The sequence below is a fragment of the Rhopilema esculentum genome, chromosome 1 (genome assembly GCF_057945365.1).
Source record: "Rhopilema esculentum isolate cy_ngs chromosome 1, ASM5794536v1, whole genome shotgun sequence".
In the NCBI taxonomy this organism is placed as follows: domain Eukaryota; kingdom Metazoa; phylum Cnidaria; class Scyphozoa; order Rhizostomeae; family Rhizostomatidae; genus Rhopilema; species Rhopilema esculentum.
In genome coordinates, this window is record NC_142815.1 from 1986971 (window position 1) to 2008882 (window position 21912).

Below are 21912 nucleotides of genomic sequence, written 5' to 3' on the forward strand. Positions count from 1 at the left end.
GAAGCCCGTTCATTATCAAAAGGAAGAGGGCCCCAAACATAAGCGGGAAGCCATTCTTCAAAACCAATACTTCAACGATATGGATACGCGAGAGCTGCAATGCTGTGTGTATGATTGCTGAAAAAGAACAAGGCCAGAGCAGCTAGCTGAAAACATTGCTAGGGGTGACAGAGAAGGCCGTCTCCTCGCATGGGCTGTTTTGGGGCCCTTTTCTCGGATGGTGACACTCGGGTCACATTAGAAGCTCGATCCAGTCTTTTTATAGATCAGTGACTGTTTGTCTTAAACTCGTTATCGCGGGGTAAAGTCTATCTTACCTCATTATCCCAGGATAAAGTCTATCTTACCTCATTATCCCTGTGCACTTAATCTCGTCCCATGGTGATTGAGGAGAAATGGTATCATGAAATACTCTGAAACTATATTAGGTAATCTAGAGGGCGTGGTTACAAAAATTTTAACCTTTTCCACAGAAAACTCATCAACACACTTAAATCTATTTTTAATCTATTTTGACAACTTTGTTCGCTTTTAAAAATTTTTGCATCTTAGGATAAAAACTTTGGAACAATCTAAAAAGACGATTTGGACATCAGGGACGTCAAAAGTTTCAAATTCGAAAGGGATGCCTCGCTTTAGCACAAAAAGGGGGCATTTTCCAACTTTTTACAAATGTCACTTCTAAAAAAGGACACCTATCCCAGGCACCGCGGAGCGTTGAGAAAAGTGGGGGGGGGGGTATAAAAAGTGGGGGCTAAAACCTTATAAAAAGAGGCTTTACTGGTAGTTTAGTACTACATATTGGGCATTTTTTGCAAAATGTGAGGGGCTAAAGATCCCCCCAGCCCCCCCTGCTCCGCGGTGCCTGTATCCATGGTACTGGCATTCTTTTTCAGGTACCAATCTTTCCAGGAGAAAATACCTTAAAGACTTATGGCTAACAAGTGCCATTGCGCTACGCAAGCATCCCATAATGCATTATCAGACGGTCTGAAATTAATTTGTTTATTCCGTAGAAGTCTATTGCCATTGTTTGGATCATCGCCTGGTCAATTTGCCACGCTCGCAAAGGCTAATTGTCTTCAAAAATAACTTTCCTCGCCAAGCAACTATTGGAAATTTTGTAAAAAAATATATATTGGTAGATGTTGTAGATTTTCAGGCAAAAACATGACTACTTTTGCAATGATATTTTGTCCATGGGGTCTCCCCCACAGCCCACCCTAGCCACCCCCCTCTCAGTATATTCCAATGAGATCTCGTTACTCGGTGACAGAGCATACCTGCAAAATATTCTTTACCACGTGTCGAGAATCAAAGATCGCTTTATTTCAACCTGTTTTGCCAATCAAGCTGATTAAACATTTATAAATTACCGACACTAACATGGAGGATCAAAATTCATATAGCACATTTATGTGACGTTGCATTAGGTCACCGCGTTGTACACGCAGCAACCCGCGGGTCTTAAAACAATAGATTCTTCAATGCTGCTCATTAAACAATAGGATAAGAACAATGTCTCGATATTGATTCGTCTAAAAGAGAACGTTTTTAACCAATGAAATCAATGCTGCTTGCATTTCCGGTTAGAGTTGTAGTTCAACGTGAACATAGGTACCTTTAGAATGTCTGGCTGTTTAGGGAATATCGGTGCGAAGATGATTTTTTTAATTCTTGGGTTACTTGCATTTGTCAATGCTGAAGTTGGCAAGCGCCATGTCAGATTTGAATACAAACTTAGTTTTAAAGGGCCACACTTAGTTAACAAGCAAGGAAATATACCATTTTGGAAACATTATGGAAGTAAGTAGACTTACCTTATAAATCTTTGTTGTTTTGGGATCTTTAATTTACTCTATTATCCAGCGAAAAAGATTCCCGCAATGAAACATTATAGGCCACTGGATAAATAATGCAGGCACTTACTCTTCGTCCCATTATATTTTTCAAGTTATTCTCGTAGCTCGACCCAAAGTCAACATTAATTGTTTTGGCCTAAATTAAGTCATTTGTTGTTTGCCCCTTTGCCCCCAATAATTTCATTAGGTGAAGCGGAGGATGATTTTAGATCTCTTTCCTTCATTTTGTCATATTTTCTAAAAAAGTCAGGGGACCATGACTGAGGGGTGTTTTTTCAAGGTTTGGGACTATTGTCAAGAAGTAAACGATATTTTTATATAATGCATGTACTTTTGAACAGGGCAATACAATTGTTGGTAGAACCTGTCATAGGTAGATTTTGAAACATCAGAAATTTATTTTAAAACTCCCTGCGAGGGAAAACACCTGCAATAATCTCAGAATTTCAGTTTAAGTATTTATTATTCAATCATTTCAAAATAATCTCAATTATAAATGAAAATAAAATTGCTGTCGCCCATCTGTTTTTTCAACCACTATTGAAATATTTGACATAGCATACACTCTTTTTTCATAAGAATTATCATGATAATTTCTTTATTGCAATGTCAGATTGAGCATTTCTGCCAATTGGGAACACAATTTAGATACAGTCTATTGAAAACTTAATCTATAAAAAATAATATATTAAAGTTAAAATTCTGATTTAAAAAATTACACAGCCTACAATGATAGATAAAGATTGAAAGTTTAGTAGATTAATTCCGTATCTCTATGATTTCTAAAGACTAGCTTGGAAGATAAATTAGAAAATAGGCAAATTTATAGCCAGGTACAGAGATCAGCTAAAGGAAATATTTTGTCCAAATGAAGTTGGCTATGGGTTATTTTTTGAAAAATATTGACAAAAATTCTGGTTAGGTAAAAAACTTGTCTTAATCACTGGTTTTGCCAAAAAAAAATTCTAGTAAGACAAATGAAAAGCCAGTTGTAAAAAGTGATTTGATGTATTTATATGCTTCTTTTATTTTGAATTGTTGATCATGGATTTTCTATTTCTTGCAGGCGCCATCGCTGGTGATGAGCAAGTAAGAATTACTCCATCTCTGAAAGATCAAAAAGGTGATTTTTAATTCTGTATTTTTTATGTATCTTTTTATAAAGGGAGGATAGACAGATATGGTTTTAGGGGTCCATGGAGGGCAATGCCCCCAGGCACTGTGCAGCCAGAAGAGGCCAGACACTTAAGAAAGAAGTAAGAATTGTAAAGAACAAGGACCTGCCAGATGTTTTCTGATTATCCACCCTGTGCCTTGTCACCCCTATAACTACTACTAATGTATTGAAAAACAGTGGAGCCAGACAAATTTGAGCTGGTATGATTTGTTTGCTATGAAACACTTGGCAACAAACAGTTTATATCAATTAAGAACAACTAAAACTACTAAAATTACAATTATATTAAGCTGTGATACTCATGGCGAGGAAAGACACAAGGTCACAGAGTCCTCACCATGAATGCCACATACAATTCAACAACAAATTACACCATCTTAGAAAAAAGAAAGAGAAATTAAGGAAAATTAAAATTAGAGAAAGGAAAGAAAGGGGTGCTGCTGCTGTATTTCGGCATTAATTTAACCTTGCCGAGGCCTTAATGAAGAAAATTGTTGCTTCTAATATCATTCTGTTTGCAACTGTACCCAAATTCTGATCTCCAAACAAGATTACATGACAACGGTCTTTCATATTTACATTGGCAACATTGAATCCATCAATACCTGAGAGCTGGTCAAACTGGCGCTTCATGCTGTACAGAGGCCAATGCAGGAGAAAATGCTCATTGTTCTCTTTACCAGTGCCACAGACACACATTGGACTTAAACAGGCAAAGTTATGTTTGAATCTATGCCCATTCAAAGCACTGATTTCGCCTCTAAGCATGGTTAGAAGTCTGATATCCAGAATGTCACGAATGTTATAGGTAGGATTGTTAATTGACAGTTGAGCACTTAGCAACAAACAGTTCGTTTAGTTGCAATGTATTTATACATCTTTCTTATTGCTAGTAACATTTATCAATTAGAACTCTTTATAATTAGAATTCAATATTTCATTTAGGCTCTGTCTGGGCAAAGAGCAAAAACACTAATGAATTCTGGGAAATTGAAGTCTTTTTCAAAGTTACTGGCAGGGGCCGAGTTGGTGGTGATGGGTTGGTAAGTAAAGTTTTTCAAAGGTATTCCTTTAATGTGTGAATAAAGAAAAGGTCACTGTAGCAGGCTGCTTGAAGGGCTCCAAGGAGTTCTTGCTGCAAAAAGTTGATAAAAATGTAGCAAATAAGAAACACCGCAATACGCCGAGAATAAACAGCAATAAATACACATAAATCAGTGAAGGCTAATATTTCACCCCAGCATGTGGGGCTTCATCAGTGCAAAAATTTTTGATGTACAATATAAAAGACCATTACTAGGAATTTAAGTAAAATTGTACTAGGAGAAATTAACAAATTTATTAAGGATGTTTCCGGTTTTGACTTGATAACAGGCTATGCTTTGAACACCCTTAATAAATTAATTTATTTTTCCTAGTATAATTTCACGTAAATTCCTAGTTTTATTTCAAACTGCTGATTGTTTCGCAAGAAAACTTAAAATACTCTCGCACACACTCTTTTTACATTCAATGATAGTTACACCGATAATAGGAATTGCTTTTGCATGTAATTCTGCAAGGAATTGCTTCAATTGCTTCAAAGACAAAACACGGTTATTAAGCCAAGTTGTTTACAAATCACTTCATCGTTGAAACGTCTTGGGAACACTGCTCACTTGAAATAATGAGTTGCCAAACAATACTGCTCCATTTTGTTGTTATCAAACCATGAAATCCAGTAGCGGCATCATGGTAGGGGGGGGGGGGGGGCTAGGGGGACACGTCTCTTATTTGACTATTATCTTATTTTATTCAATGATATTGAGTTTTGTTTTTATAACTTGCTTTAATTTCTGTTATGTGAAAGTTTTTGTCCCAATTATAGGCAGTCTGGTATACAGAAGAAACTGGATCTTCTGGGCCAGTTTTTGGTGCATCTGATAATTGGAAGGGAATGGGCCTTTTCTTTGACTCCTATGACAATGATGGAGAGGTATCGTGTTATTTTTGTTTATAAACCTTTAGAATCCTTATATCTTTAGGCCACTCTCATACAATTGTTTATTTGTTTGGCCAGGATCTTTATAGAGTACCGAAGTATGACGTCATAAAAAATCTATTTTTAGAATCTCTTAAATTTGGCCACATAATCTGAAAGAACAGCATAAAATACCTCTCATTGTGCAAAATTATATTCTAAATTTGGCGAGATACTGCCAATGAAAGACTTTGCTAACGGATTGCTGTTATTCTGGCCTGGTTCATAAAGTTATGAACCAAGACCAAATTACAGAGGTTTGATGGGGCAAGAGCTTGTGCCCAAGTGGCCATATCTCAGCCAATTCATTATTTTTTAACTGATTTTGCTTATTTAGAGGTATTTTATGATGCTATTTCAAGTTCTGGGATCAAAATTCAGAAATTCTAAAAATATATTTTTATGACGTCATCACTTTGTTACTCTATTGTCATCCCTGCCAACAAAGTCATAGAAAATTCATGACAGTTTTCACCATAAAAACATATGATGGACAGGACCTTTAGATTTTACGAAATCTTCCATATATTTCTTGCGTACATGGTTATGCCTGCGTACAAACAAACCCAAAAATTATCTTACCTTATGCTAGGATTCACCTTATAACAGCATAGACCAATAAAGGTTCCCCAAAAACTTGTTATAAAATTAGTTTTACATCGCTTTGAGGAATCTAAAGGCTGGCCAATATGTCCTTATAAAATATTCTAGCAAATACCAATCATTAGTTACGAATCCTTTTGGTAATGAACCGGTTTTTACCTTTGAAATAACTTTGTTATTACAAATGAGTTTTGCTCTACTAAAACGTGTTTTGCTCAGACAGAAAGCTTTTGTTCTGGCCACAGATTAGGGTACTAGAAAAAGAAGTTTTTGCAGCATCTCAAACCTTAACTTAACAAATCTTCGTGAGCTTTTTTCATGATTTATTGATAAACGATGCTCCATTTCTTATACTTGGAAGTTTATTCTCAAACCTTGAAAGACCAAAGATCTTATTCTTAAAAGACTTTTGGGCATAACGAAAATTAAAAGTTTGCAAATTTTGCCTAAGATCTTCCATAGTTCTTAAAATGCCATGTTTTCAAAAGACCTTGCATTTTCACCCCTGGACCAATCTACATTCCCCCCTCCTTTCTCTGAATTCTACTTCAGTAGTGATTTTCTACCCTGACTTCAAAATGGCTTGGAAAAAAGGCAAAAAAAATACTTTAAATACAAGCTTTTTCGTCTGACACCTCAGAGCAGGGTTGTAGTGCTGACCAAGGGTGTTATGCCCAGAAGAAGCCAATTTATACTTTTCCTATTGTTTTTCGTAGCGATTTCGCAAGAGCCTCCCTTGTTATTTTGATAACACTACACCTCTGCCTCAGAGTTATTCGCTTTTGTACAGATTAGGGCTAAAGACACTACCAACGAAGTTAAGCATGCCAGGTTTTGATAGGAATTTTCAAACACTTAAAAGTTTTTGATCATGACCTGTCGGTACATTTTCATTTTCTCTGCTAAAACCCGCACCCCCACTCAGAGATCTTTTGGCACGCAACTGTCTATCATGACCAGGCACTGCGGAGCATATTACAGATTGAGGGGGCAAAAACAACGTTTTAGGGGGGTGGCTAAACATTTTAAAAAACTAAGATCAGGGCAATTTTTGTATGGTTTTAAGTACGTTTTGAAAATTATTGGGGGAGCTAAAGCCCCCGTAGTCCTCCCCCCGCTTCCGGGGTCCTTGATCATGACACAACTTCGCATTAATTCTTTTGAGCACGACCAAACTTGCACCCAGGCAGAAAAAAACACAATATATATTGAGACAAAATAGTCCCTGTGTAGCTGGTGATTCTAAGCATTACGCTGTACAATTGTGGTGTACAAACAATTTACCCGGTGGACACATATGGCGGGCGGTTGTTTTTAGGTTTCACTTTGGCAACATACACTCTTTTTTTATAAGAACCAGTAAATTTAAGTTCAGGCTGACGGTTCTTAATTTTTTCGAAAATCTGAGGCTGGATTGTTCTTAATTTGTTCTTAAATTAAGAGGGTGTAAGCAGTGCTATTGCTAGCTTCTTCGCTCTAAGGTGGTGAAAAGGCCTCATTTGCCAACAAAGTGAGTGAGACAGCCTTAATTTGCTGACAAATTTGAATATTCACCGAAAAAGCACCCACACATCGCTAAAATCCTCGATTTTGAGAAAAAACGTTGTTCAAAATTGCATTTTGCAGAAGCTCAGCCTCAGCTTGTTCTTAATTTGTTCTTAACTTTTGACCAGTTTTGAGGCTCGTGTTCTTATAAAATTGTTCTTATAAAAAAAAGAGTGTAGCTGTAGTTCTTTCAGAACAAAGTTTTATTTTTTAACAATGCCAAAGGTTCAGATATTTTGCCACTCTTTCTTTCAGAACAACAATCCATACGTGATGGTAATGCTGAACGACGGAACAAAGTCATACGATCATTTCAAGTATGTAGATCTCAATAAAGCTTTCTTCTATCTTAATGACAGTCTGTCCTCTCAATGATTGGCTAATATGATAAATGGGTTTTCCCGCCTTGAAGGCATTGAGTCGTGGTGAATAGGCCTTCTCTATAGGGGGTCATTTGGTTTCGGCGTGACCGCTGCTGTTTCATGTGATATTTGCATCCGTTGTTGACATCTTGCCATTTATGGAAACTGTTTTGTCAATCAGTACTAGGTGAGTTCATGTGACCAGTTCCAGGTCAACCAATAGCATCGCAGTCATGAAAATCATGAATCAGCGGATTTTGGCACTTTGGGTATACCCAATCCATTTTATCATGACTCAATTCCTTTAGCGGATAACTTTACTAGATTTTGCTGCGGTAATTAACGATGTTTGAAAGTGCGACAAAAAAGCTATCGGAAATAGAGTTCTAAAATGATGACGTCACGAAAGGCAAGTGTGTTACGAGTTGGCGCATGTGTACTGGCTCTATCCCCATCAAACCTCTGTAATTTGGTCTCTGTTCATAACTTTATGATCAGAGCGAAAATAACAATGATTCGTTAGCAAACCTCAAATCTTTCATTTGCCATATCTCAACCGATTTTAGACATGTTTGGCCAATTTTGCGTATTTGAAAGTATTTCATGGTGATCTTTTACGCTATGTGGTTAAAATTCAAAAATTATAAGAAAAGGTTTTTGATGACGTCACAGTTTAGAACTCTATGGCAAGATCGTTAATCGTTAATCGTTTTGATGACGTCACACCAGGGTTTCCTGTCGCTGTTAAAATATCTGTCGCACAAACCAAACTTGACAAATTTGTCGCAGGAAGGAACAAAATTTATTCTAACCACAGCTTCACTAAAACGGGAACACAGGCGTTTTATTTCCCATGTCAAAAGTGCTTGAACCAAAGTTGTCTCTGGCTTAACAATTCATTATGCTCAACAGTGCGCGAATTTCAATAAAGTGGAAATAAAAGTGGAGCACAATAGGGGACAGATTGTCTCTAAAGGCACATCATCGCGCTTTTTATTGGTTAACCAAAACAATAGCAAAACAAAACAATAATAAATGGGGCTACCAAAACAGAATGATGCGTCATGCTCGCGCGGTTTTTGCTGTACATGAAAATTCAACTCACAAAAAACCAATGAGGATGGCGACAGTGTGCCTTTGGCGTAACTGGTGACGTCATAACAATGATGACATCACAAAAGTTTATTTTTAGGATTTTGAATTTAGCAAAAAAAACTCCTTATACTTGTTATTCCAAATCATGATATACCACTATACAAGACTATACAATACTATACAATACTACACAATGCTATGCAATATTATACCTGACTTAATGATACTATAAGAACCACACAATGTTATATAATACTATACAGTGCAATGCTATGCAATTCTAATTAATACTACAGAATACTATAGAATACTGGGCAATGCTACATTTCAGAACTAAACACTACTTCACAATTATACTATACAATACTATAAAATACTATACAATGCTATGTAATACTATAAAAATTAAACAGTGTTATATAATTCTATACAATAATAAAGAATACTATACAATTCTATATTATATTTTACAATTCGACGAAATAGTATATAATACTATGCAATACTACAAAAAACTATGCATTGCTATACAGTACTAGTTAATACAACAGAATACTACCGAATACTGTGAAATGATATGAAATATTATACACGTCTTCACAATACTATACAATATTATACAATCTCTTTGCAGGGACGGATCAAGTCAACAATTGGGGGGATGTATGCGTGATTTCAGAAACCGCCCTAACCCGGTTCGGGCGAAAGTTCGGTATTTCAACAATGTGCTTACGGTTAGTATTTAATGTATCTAAGTTGCTGGTCGCGGATAAGTGTTAATTTATTGCTGTTTTTCTAAAGGTAATAGCTTTTCAACACTACAAAAACGACAGACTTCTGTAACTCTTTCGAAGTTTTTTTCAGAAATTGATTGCCTCAGAAGTGCGAGAGAGGTCACGTGACTAAGCATATGCTCTCGGCCAACAGAAAAATTGGGGTCATGAACTTTAAAAATATCATTTTTTAGCGACATTTCGTAATTGCCATTTCGAGAGAAGCAGGTAGATTTTTGAACTGAAATTTTAAGGGTAGTTAAAGCTGGTATAATTTTTGCCACAGTTAAATATTTCTTTCTGTCCTTCAAAAGTTTTCATCCTGTGAGCGTAATGGCCATATTTTGCGACCTGAATATTATAGAGGATGAATGGAAATATTCTTTGCCGCTATCTTGGATAAATAAGAAACAAGCTGGTCCCCCGTCTGAGTAGTTACTTAAGATTCGTATTGGACGTTCTATTTGACTAAAAAGGACGGGGGTTGACTGAAGGAACGTTGAGCATTTGATGGATCAGGGGGGGGGGGGGGGGTAAAACATTTTGTTGAATCCGCATGCCACAGCTAGGTTACTATGGTTTTGAAGTTAATCTTTATATGGGTGTTATTTAAGTCTTAAGCAGCCATACTCTAGAAGTGTTTGTAGTTATTTCTGGATAAGGAAAATGTCATCATTTTCAAGTATTTTATCATAATGGTATGTGTAAATAGAACGCCCATTGCTCGTTGGTTCATAATTACAAATAATGTCATCATTTTCAGGTATTTCTCGATAATGGCATATCTAAAGAAGGCGGCTCCTGTTCTTTGTGTTATAATTATATCCATGTCATCTTTTTCAAGTATTTTTCAAAAATATGTCATGTCAAAAGAAGACGGCCAATATGTCTTTGTTTACTGATTTTAATTAATGTCATCTTTTTCAGGTATTTTTCCACAATGGTATGTCAAACCGAGATGATGAATATGAGCTTTGCATGAGAGCTGAAAATGTCAACTTGCCCAAAGAAGGCTTCTTTGGGGTATCTGCCGCTACTGGGGGGCTGGCTGGTAAGATGCTCTTCAATATTACGGGTTATAGGAGGTTTAAAGGGGTATTTTGTCAGGGTTAAGAGAGATTAGAGCGGAAATTGGAATGCTGTGCTCGTCTCCTGTGTAGTAGTTCACTTTAGTAGAGTTGAGGGAAATCTTGAAAAGAAGGAGGAGATAGGAATAAAAAGGATTGGGGGGGGGGAGAAATGGAATGTTATACAAAAGGGATGAAGGGGGGGGTGGAAAGGGATGAAGATCGAGAAGAGGAAGGTAGAGAGGGGAGAAGAAAGCAAGACGGGGTGAAGGGGGATAAGGGAAGAAGAGGAAAAAGAAGCGGGTAGGAGGGGAAAAGAAAAAGGGAAAGGTCTGGAAGAGGTGAGAAACGAGAGCAAGAGGAGAAAAAGGAGAAGAGGAGAAGGTAGGAAAGGGGCGAGAGAAGAGAGAGGAGAGAAAAAGTGGAAGGAAAATAGAGAAAAACAGGGGGGATAGAGGAATAGCGTTGGAGAGAATAGGGAACAGAGAAAAGATGGGAAGGGTTTTAGAGAAAGAAAGGGAGATCAGAACAAAAGAGTTACGAGGAGAAAGGAAGTTGAAGGGAAGGAGAGAAAGCTAGGGGAGGGATGCAGGAGTAGCGTTGGAGAGAAAAAGGAACCAGAGAAAAGATGGGAAGGGTTTTAGAGAAAGAAAGAGCTAGGAGTATGATAAAGAAGCGGCAAGAGGGAATAGATGGCAATAAAATACGTGTGAATTTGTCTTAGAATATATAATAATCCCTTTGTTGATTGTTTTGTGCACTCTTTTGTGTTATTGAATTTTCTGATAGAGATAAATGCGCAATGAGTTATACGGAAAATTAAAACGAATTCGTTTGGCTATGACAACTTGTCGACCATGACTTTTAAGAGTCACTGTTTACCAGGCTCTTTTTTCTTTAGATGACCACGACGTATTGAAGTTTTTAACATACAGCCTAAAAGTGCCAACTGAAGAGGTATGCAATCTTGTTTCTTGAATAATTTTTTGCTGAACACAATTTGAAAAAAGGCTTTGAATAAAGCAAGCGTTTTATAACATACTGACAGCTATTGCGTCTCGGACTATAAATCGTCGGAATCAAACGAAGGAAGGAAAATATATACCCAGTTCTGGATCAAAATATAAATTACCACTAAAGTCCAAGACAGGAAACGAACTTCTTCCAATCCACCCTCAAATCTACCTCCTATTCCAGTTAATCCACCATAAATTCCTAGTCTATCCGTGTCAAATTCAGTCGTTGCTAATTCAAATTCAATTCATACTCTCATCTTTTTTTTCAGTGTGCTTCAAACACCATTGCCAACTTTCCCTTATTTCCACCCTACCCTTCCCCAATCTACCCTTCGCCAATTTCCACCCTACCCTTCGCCAATTTCCACCCTACCCTTTGCGATTTCCACTCTACCCTTCGCCAATTTCCTCCCCCAATCTCCACTCCAATCTCCCTGATTACCAGACCACCCTTCTCCAATCTCGACTCCACCCTCTCCCAATTCCCACGCTTCCCTTCGCCAATTTCCACTCTACCCTTCGCCAATATCCTCCCCCAATCTCCACTCCAATCTCCCTGATTACCAGACCACCCTTCTCCAATCTCGACTCCACCTTCTCCCAATTCCCACGCTTCCCTTCGCCAATTTCCACTCTACCCTTCGCCAATATCCTCCCCCAATCTCCACTCCAATCTCCCTGATTACCACACCACCCTTCTCCAATCTCGACTCCACCCTCTCCCAATTCCCACGCTTCCCTTCGCCAATTTCCACCCTACCCTTCGTCAATTTCCACCCTACCCTTCGCCAATTTCCACCCTACCCTTCGCCAATTTCCACCCTACCCTTCGCCAATTTCCACTCTACCCTTCGCCAATTCCCACGCTTCCCTTCGCCAATTTCCACCCTACCCTTCGCCAATATCCTCCCCCAATCTCCACTCCAATCTCCCTGATTACCACACCACCCTTCTCCAATCTCGACTCCACCCTCTCCCAATTCCCACGCTTCCCTTCGCCAATTTCCACCCTACCCTTCGTCAATTTCCACCCTACCCTTCGCCAATTTCCACCCTACCCTTCGCCAATTTCCACCCTACCCTTCGCCAATTTCCACTCTACCCTTCGCCAATTCCCACGCTTCCCTTCGCCAATTTCCACCCTACCCTTCGCCAATTTCCACCCTACCCCTCGCCAATTTCCACCCTACCCTTCGCCAATTTCCACCCTACCCTTCGCCAATTTCCACCCTACCCTTTGCCAATTCCCACGCTTCCCTTCGCCAATTTCCACCCTACCCTTCGCCAATTTCCACCCTACCCTTTGCAATTTCCACTCTACCCTTCGCCAATTTCCTCCCCCAATCTCCACTCCCATCTCCCTGATTACCACACCACCCTTCTCCAATCTCAACTCCACCCTCTCCCAATTCCCACCCTTCCCTTCGCCAATTTACACCCTACCCTTCGCCAATTTCTACTCTACCCTTCGCCAATTTCCTCCCCCAATCTCCACTCCCATCTTCCTGATTACCACACCACCCTTCTCCAATCTCAACTCTACCCTCTCCCAATTCCCACACCACCCTTCTCCAATCTCAACTCCACCCTCTCCCAATTCCCACGCTTCCCTTCCCCAATCTCCACCCTACCCGTCCCTTTGTACTCTTTCGTCGAATACACCAAACCCCTGTAAACCTACCTTCCGTATCCCAAAATTTGATTACATTGCCATAATCCTTATAATTTGCTAAAATTCATGTTATTATTCCAAAACTCAACCGACAGAAAAAACCCGCAAAGGAAATCTCAGAAGAGGAGAGAAAGAAACTGGAACAACAATACGACCAGTATGCACAACAATTGGAGAAGGAAAAAGAAACGTAAGTTTAATGGTCTTTGTTATTTTGTCGTTTAGTTGTAATAGTTGTTATTAATTGTGTTATCTTCTTTTTTCATTTTGTTACATTAATTTATTACATTTAGATTTATTTTTGCTATTCTTTAATGATCTTTATCATTTTTTTCAACAGTTATGTATATATTAAAGTAACATAATGAAAATTTGTTTAAATATCAGAAAATGGAAGTTAATCATTTATTTTGAAAACAAAAATATCAGATTTCTTACTTTTGATCAAAAAAGAACTGAACTGAAATATGAACTGAAATAAAGTCTCCCTAAAATCTGGTGAGAATTAATCATAAAGTGTTCGTTCCGTATAGACAGGGCTGTACACGCTATTTGGTGTATAGAACAGGAGGCTTTCAAGTTGCTACTCCGAGTTTCATGCTTAATGTGATCATCGGGCATTTTGCATGCTTTTTACTAGAATATTTGTGTACAAAGCATATTGTCTAATGAAAATTACAGTTTACCGGTCTGTCATAAAGTGCTCTATTCTGTATAGACAGAGCTGTACACGCTATTTGGTGTATAGAACAGGAGGCTTTCAAGTTGCTACTCCGAGTTTCATGCTTAATGTGATCATCAGGCATTTTGTATGCTTTTTACTAGACTATTTGTGTACAAAGCATATTGTCCAATGAAGATTACAGTTTACCAGTCTGACATAAAGTGCTCGATGACGTATAGACAGAGCTGTACACTTTATTTGGTGTATAGAACAGCAGGGCTCTAAGTTGCTACTCCGAGTTTCATGCTTGAAGTGATCATCAGGCATTTTATTGGTTTTTACTAGGCTATTTGTGTACAAGCCATATTGTCCAATGAAAATTACAGTTTACCGGTCTGTCATAAAGTGCTCTATTCCGTTTAGACAGAGCTGTACCCGCTATTTGTTGTATAGAACAGAACGGTTCTTAGTTGCTACCCCCAAGTTTCACGCTTAATGCGATCATCAGGCATTTTTTATGCTTTTTACTAGACTATTTGTGTACAAAGCATATTGTCCAATGAAGATTACAGTTTACCAGTCTGACATAAAGTGCTCGATGACGTATAGACAGAGCTGTACACTTTATTTGGTGTATAGAACAGCAGGGCTCTAAGTTGCTACTCCGAGTTTCATGCTTGAAGTGATCATCAGGCATTTTATTGGTTTTTACTAGGCTATTTGTGTACAAGCCATATTGTCCAATGAAAATTACAGTTTACCGGTCTGTCATAAAGTGCTCTATTCCGTTTAGACAGAGCTGTACCCGCTATTTGTTGTATAGAACAGAACGGTTCTTAGTTGCTACCCCCAAGTTTCACGCTTAATGCGATCATCAGGCATTTTTTATGCTTTTTACTAGGCTATTTGTGTACAAAGCATATTGTCCAATGAAGATTACAGTTTACCAGTCTGACATAAAGTGCTCGATGACGTATAGACAGAGCTGTACACGCTATTTGGTGTATAGAACAGCAGGGTTCTAAGTTGCTACTCCGAGTTTCATGCTTAAAGTGATCATCAGGCATTTTATTGGTTTTTACTAGGCTATTTGTGTACAAGCCATATTGTCCAACGAAAATTACAGTTTACCGGTCTGTCATAAAGTGCTCTATTCCGTTTAGACAGAGCTGTACCCGCTATTTGTTGTATAGAACAGAACGGTTCTTAGTTGCTACCCCCAAGTTTCACGCTTAATGCGATCATCAGGCATTTTTTATGCTTTTTACTAGGCTATTTGTGTACAAAGCATATTGTCCAATGAAGATTACAGTTTACCAGTCTGACATAAAGTGCTCGATGACGTATAGACAGAGCTGTACACTTTATTTGGTGTATAGAACAGCAGGGCTCTAAGTTGCTACTCCGAGTTTCATGCTTAAAGTGATCATCAGGCATTTTATTGGTTTTTACTAGGCTATTTGTGTACAAAGCATATTGTCCAATGAAGATTACAGTTTACCAGTCTGACATAAAGTGCTCGATGACGTATAGACAGAGCTGTACACGCTATTTGGTGTATAGAACAGCAGGGTTCTAAGTTGCTACTCCGAGTTTCATGCTTAAAGTGATCATCAGGCATTTTATTGGTTTTTACTAGGCTATTTGTGTACAAGCCATATTGTCCAATGAAAATTACAGTTTACCGGTCTGTCATAAAGTGCTCTATTCTGTATAGGCAGAGTTGTACACACTATTTGGTGTATAGAGCTCTGAGTTTCACGCTGTTTGGGCTTTTAGTTTGTACACGCTATTTGGTTTTAAGCTGCTACTCCGAGTTTCACGCCAACTGCAACCATCAGGCAACAGTTGTTTGTTAATATACACAGTTATATTTTATGTTTATCCTCAGATTCAAAACGCAACATCCTGAAAAGTTCAAGGACCAGGAAGGACGTGTAAGCCCACCTTTAAAATTCTTAATCGTAAAAGAAGTAACAAAATGAAATGTTATAAAAAATTCAATGCGAAAGGACGAAGGAGTGAAGTATAATATTCTGTAGTATCTAATAGTATTTTTCGTATCGTATTGTATCGTATCGTATAGTATTGTATAGTACTGTGTTGTATCCTGTATAATTGTATATGACTGTTTAGTACTGTGTTGTATTATGTAGTATTGTATAGTATTGTATAGTACTGTGTTGTATCCTGTATAATTGTATATTACTGTTTAGTACTGTGTTGTATTATGTAGTATTGTATTCTATTGTGTGAATTAGGCTTTTATTTACAATACTTAATAGTTTTCTGTAGGATTTAATAGTATTTTATAGTATTGTATAATACCGTGTTGTATTCGGTAGTATTGTTTTGTCTTGTATGATAATTAATAGAATTCTGTAGAAATGTATTGTAGTAATGTATATTTGTATCTGTGGTAATAGTATGGTATGGTATTGTTAAGTGCTGTGTGAATCGGATTTATATAGTATTCAATAGAATTCTGTAGAAATGAATTGTAGTAATGTATATTTGTATCTGTAGTAATAGTATGGTATGGTATTGTTTAGTGCTGTGTGAATTAGACTTATATAGTATTTTATATAATCCTGTAGTATTGTATTGTATTGTGTAGTATTTTATAGCCTTTATAGAATTATGTAGTATTGCACAGTCTTGTTTAGTATTTAACAGATTTATGTAGTATTTAATAGTATTGTATAGAATTATATAATATTTCGTAGCATTATTCAGTATAATTTAGAATTGTTTAGTATTCTGTAGTATTCAATAGCACTGTATAGTATTAAAAAGTACATACTGTAGTATTGGATGGTTTTATATGGTATTTTATAGTTTTGTATAGCATTATGCAGTATTGTTTAGTGTTGTAAAGTACTGTGCTGGATTCTGTAGTATTGTGTAGTATTGTATCGTACTTTGTGAATCAGACTTGTTTAGTATTTAATATAATTTTGTGGTATTTAATAGTATTGTATAGTACTGTGTTGTATTCTGTTGTATTTACATGGTATTACATAGTATTTTCTAGTCTTGTATAGCACTATGTAGTATTGTATAGTATTATATAGTACTGTGTTATAGTACTGTGTTGTATTCTGTTGTATTTACATGGTATTACATAGTATTTTATAGTCTTGTATAGCACTAGGTAGTATTGTATAGTATTATATAGTACTGTGTTATAGTACTGTGGGTATACCCTCTCCTTTTATCATGGCTCAATACCTTTAAGGGCCACGTGAGAAATCAACAAATAATACTATATTTTTGTTGGTATCTATTATCTGAAAGTTAAAGATATTACGTAAATATATTGACATTCTTTTTTATAAGAACCAGTAAATTTAAGTTCAGGCTGACAATCTTTAATTTTCTCGAAAATCTCGAAATTGTTCTTAATTTGTTCTTTAATTAATAGAGTGTAAGCAGTGTGGTTGCCAGCTTTTTGGCTCCACGAAGTTGTTCTGGCCTCATTTGCCAACAAAGTGACTAAAATACAACATTCATTTGCCATGAAGTTTGAATAATCACAGAAAAAGCACCCACACATGGCCAAAAATCCTCGATTTTGAGAAAAAACGTTGTTCAAAATTGCATTTTACAGTAGCTCATCCTCAACTTGTTCTTAATTTGTTTTTAACTTTTGACCAATTTTGAGGCTCCTGTTCTTATAAAATTGTTCTTATAAAAAAGAGTGTATAAGAATATGAAGTTGTCCTGTAGGTCAAGTGGGAAAATTCTCTCACAAAAGATTGACCACACTCGCACGCGGGCCGCACGGGAATGTCTAATGGGCCCGCGGGCCGATATCCAGGTCTGGAACAGGCTATTAATTATTCAGCCTTATATAATTAATGTTAATTTATTTGTTTTGTCCTTAATTCATTTATTTCTTATTCATTTTTAGTATGAAAATGCCTATGATAGAGATGTGCGATTAATATATGAAGGACAAGCCTCAATTCATTCTCTTGTCGGGTAAGTCCGTGTATAGATATCATATAGATCATCCCCCCCTCCCCCTCCCCCCCCCCACCCCTGTTGAGCAACTACGGCCTGTGTTAGATAATCATATAGCTACCCCCGTCGACCTGCTCAATCTTCAATATAATACCCTTTTCTTTTATAGAACGCTGCATGGTAAGACGGGTGAACTGACCACACAAGTCAACAATTTGCATAACACTGTTGCGAAGATCCAAGCAGGGGGTAGTGTCGGCGCTTCAACTGGAGGTGGAATATCCCGACAAGAATTCAACTCAATGATAAACAGTCAAAATGAACTCAAGAATGTTATATACAACATGAAGTAAGTCTATGTTGCCTTTCACAAAGGGTAATTTGACCCCCTTTCAACACCCTTTCCGATAGTGTTCTGCGAGTGTGAGGGTGTCTCAGTTGTCAGGGTTGCAAACTACAGATTCATGTTCGGGTCTATGGTTCGAGTCAATGACACAACCAAACTTTGTTGTATTTGTTTCTACCTAGCATCCGAAGGTAGTTTTTAGGACACTGAGAAGCTTATGCTTATCGAGCAGTGTCCTGGTCCTCCCTCACAATGTGACCACACCTCGCGATTCCTACGTCTGGAATTACAGAGAGCTGGCAACTCTACTCACTCTGGGCGAAAGTTTGGTCATCCCAGGGACTCGAACCACGGACCCTTGCGTCTGTAGTCAGCGCCTCTAACAACTGAGCCATCCCCGCATCTTTCCAAACTTTCACACAGACAGGAATGTTGCAAGATTTATGTAATTCCAGGCGAAGGAATCACCAGGTGTGGTCAAATCCTCTTTGGGCGGAGTCCCGAACTACAGCAGATCCATGTTCCCCAGGACTGTAAATCTTTTGACCCCCCCCCTTGACTTCGTCGCTAGCTTAACGAATCTTTTCCATTGCAAATACAGAGTAGCATACTCATTTATTGACAAATCCCCTCCTCCGATTATAGAATCTGAAACTTTCCCCAGCCGACAGGAATTTATCGTGATCCTTTCCCAGCGCCTTTTCTTCATGTTTTGTTCCCCCTTCTATTTCTTGTTTCATTTCTTCGTTCCCTTGTTTCACTTCACATCTCCCCCTCCTTTCTGTCTTCTAATCTCTCTCGTCTCATATTTTTTCTATTCTTTTCCCTTTTTTTACCTTTTCATATTTTCATTTTCTATACCATTATTTCTTTTCTTCATTTTTTGAAAACATTTTCATTTACCTTAGAACGCAGATGGAATCTTTGCGAGGAACTAATGGTGATGAGAAACTCGACGAACTCCATAAAAATCTTCGAACAGTTGTGGAAAATGTTGGCCACCTTGTTACAAAGAGCCAGGTGATTATCATGATTCATATTTGTGATTAGAGTGATCGTCTTTGATTCCTTTTGCGATAAGAGTGATCGTCGTTGATTCCATTTGTGATTGGAGTGATCTTTGATTCCATTTGTGATTAGAGTGATCGTCTTTGATTCCTTTTGCGATAAGAGTGATCGTCGTTGATTCCATTTGTGATTGGAGTGATCTTTGATTCCATTTGTGATTAGAGTGATCGTCTTTGATTCCAGTTTGTGACTAGCATGATTTTCTTTTATTTCGTTTGCGATTACCATGATTTTATTTGATTCCTTTTATGATTAGAGTGATCTTCTTTTATTCCCTTTTGTGATAAGAGTGATCGTCTTTGATTCCCTTTGCGATAAAAGTGACCGTCTTTGATTCCATTTGTGATTGGAGTGATCTTTGATTCCATTTGTGATTATAGTGATCGTCTTTGATTCCCTTTGCGATAAGAGTGATCGTCTTTGATTTCCTTTGCGATAAGATTGATCGTCTTTGATTTCCTTTGCGATGAGAGTGATCGTCTTTGATTTCCTTTGCGATGAGAGTGATCGTCTTTGATTTCCTTTGCGATGAGAGTGATCGTCTTTGATTCTCTTTACGATAAGAGTGATCGTCTTTGATTCCATTTGTTTGTATATGTGGGTAGGGCAAGAATAAGAGGCTGATGGTAAGAAAAACTATAAGGAAAGATTTAAGCAGGCTAAAAGTATGAGGGGCAAGCAGGGAAGGGTGGTTTTGAAATGCAATGAAGGTATGGGTGGTTTTGAAGCAATAAATGAAGCCGAGGGTTATAAAAATAAGGTAGTCAGAAAATGGGTTTTTGAGGTAGCAATAGTGCCAGTGCAAAATAGTATAACAGGTAGGGATTAAAAAGTATAGTTGAGACAAGGAAAGGAGTTTTGAAAGGGTAAGGGGGCAGGGGGCTTTGGAAAAGTATCAAAAGCAGGGGTTTCAAAAAGTGATGCAAGGGGGGGTTCTTTAATATTAAAAAAGGCAAGAAGGATTTTAAAATATAAGGTTTGAAAGAGTGAAGGGGGCAAAGGGAATGGAAAGGAAAACGAGGAAGAAATAAAGTATGTAATGAGAGAAATGACATTAAGATGTATGAAAGAGAAATCAAGAAAAGGAAAAAAATAAGAGAAGAGCCAATGGTTTCTTGACCGTGTTGAGACCTGCTCTTGGCGACAAGGAAAGTATGTGTACGTGAAAACGTTGCCCGCAACATACTTCAATTTTAATCTTATATTTTTATACGTCTTGCGATGAGTATAATTTCTCACCATGACATCCTCACTTTATCATCAAAGTAACACGTTCCGTTTTATGAAATAACATTGTATGTGTAGTGATTTTAATATTGTAAATTAGGCCATATTCCTACTTCATGCCATCACCATGACATCCACCTATGTCATTCACAGCATCACCTAGCACAGGACATGCCCTTCACCATTGTTTACACATTCACACATCTATGTCATGCTGACTTCTTTCCAAGTCTAAATCACAGAATAGGAATTAGGCAGAAGGGGAACTCCTGCCTATCAGGTGAAGCCTGAACAAACTAGCGCATGCGTTAACTTATACGAGGCTTAGCATGTATCTGTCGGGGAAATATTAAAAAAGAATGAAAGTAGACAACTTTATTTGAGACGAAATGCTCCATGATAGTGAACAAATTCAATTATGTATCATAATTCGTTTATATCTGATTAATGAATGATAATTTGTCATGGTTAAGTTTGTCTAATGAAATCGAGGTTAAAGGGGAATTAAGGAATTCTATTGTTGACTCAGGCTTCAAAAACAACAAAGGAACCGACGAGAGTTACCCTTCTGCCTATTTCCTATTCTGTGTCTAAATCTTTCCTTCTCCATTGCATCATCATTACATCATCACAACACATCATTACTCAGCACATTTATTTTGTATATAAGTATGTTAATTTGTATGTAAGTCAGTCAAGTCAGTCAAGTTCAGATCAGAGTTATAAAGCAATACACTGTCTCTCTCACTTGCTCCATGTTCTCTGCACGTTAAATAAGATTCGTCGAAGTAACACCAACGATGGAAAGTCACAGGATATGATAGGAACCATTGCAATTCTTGCTAAATAATAGCGTTCCTATATATGTATCACAGAACAAACATATTAAAAAAAGAAGTCAGTCATTATTAGTCTTTTTGACTCTCTTTCTTCATTTACCTCTGTTTGTGGCTACATTCTCTGTTTTGATCCATCAACTTTGAAATCTATTTGGCCATTTCTATATTTTTAGATGCAGGCCGGAAGCCAGCAAAAGAAACAACAACATGAATGCCCGAAGCAAAACTGTGTCAGCACTGGGACTTTTGTAATGCTTTTTGTTGTCCAAATTGTTGTTGTTTTTGGTTATATCTTTTACAAAAATCACCAAGACCAGGCTGCTAAAAAATTCTATTAAAACAAGCGTAATTTAATAATATCCATTGCCATGTTTTTTTTGTATCCATTGTTTTATCCCTCGTTTTTCGTTTCTCGTGAAGCCTATCAGAAATTTGAACGTCTTCCTTGTTGGGGAGTCCAGATTCTCAGGTTCGCCGGAACGATCAAAGGGCAAAGGGAACAGACTGCAGTAAGAGTGCACAGGGGCGGATCCAGAGCAAACTTGAAGGAGGGGCAGTTGGTAGTGAAGTGCTGAAAAATTTTCAAAAATTGATTACGAGAGAACGCTGT

At 37.6% G+C, this 21912-nt stretch overlaps 1 protein-coding gene across 1 annotated transcript; it reads left to right on the top strand.

Moving 5' to 3' along the window:
• Window positions 1–1595: 1595 nt before the first annotated feature.
• LOC135690380 (protein ERGIC-53) lies at window positions 1596–21684 on the top strand. Its single transcript, XM_065207917.2, has 14 exons — window positions 1596–1806; window positions 2929–2985; window positions 3985–4082; window positions 4907–5014; window positions 7463–7524; window positions 9299–9398; window positions 10365–10488; window positions 11406–11461; window positions 13288–13382; window positions 15748–15793; window positions 17770–17840; window positions 17992–18171; window positions 19077–19188; window positions 21476–21684. The coding sequence occupies exons 1-14, from the start codon at window positions 1629–1631 to the stop codon at window positions 21638–21640; spliced, it is 1452 nt and encodes a 483-aa protein (XP_065063989.2). The 5' UTR covers window positions 1596–1628; the 3' UTR covers window positions 21641–21684.
• The last annotated feature ends 228 nt before the right edge of the window (window positions 21685–21912 follow it).

Excerpts from the sequence above, each read along its gene's own strand:
- LOC135690380 (XM_065207917.2), top strand. The coding sequence starts at position 1,629 with ATGTCTGGCTGTTTAGGGAATATCGGTGCGAAGATGATTTTTTTAATT. Across the intron at positions 11,462-13,287 it reads TAAAAGTGCCAACTGAAGAG|AAAAAACCCGCAAAGGAAAT; the intron begins GTATGCAATCTT and ends CTCAACCGACAG. Across the intron at positions 15,794-17,769 it reads TCAAGGACCAGGAAGGACGT|TATGAAAATGCCTATGATAG; the intron begins GTAAGCCCACCT and ends ATTCATTTTTAG.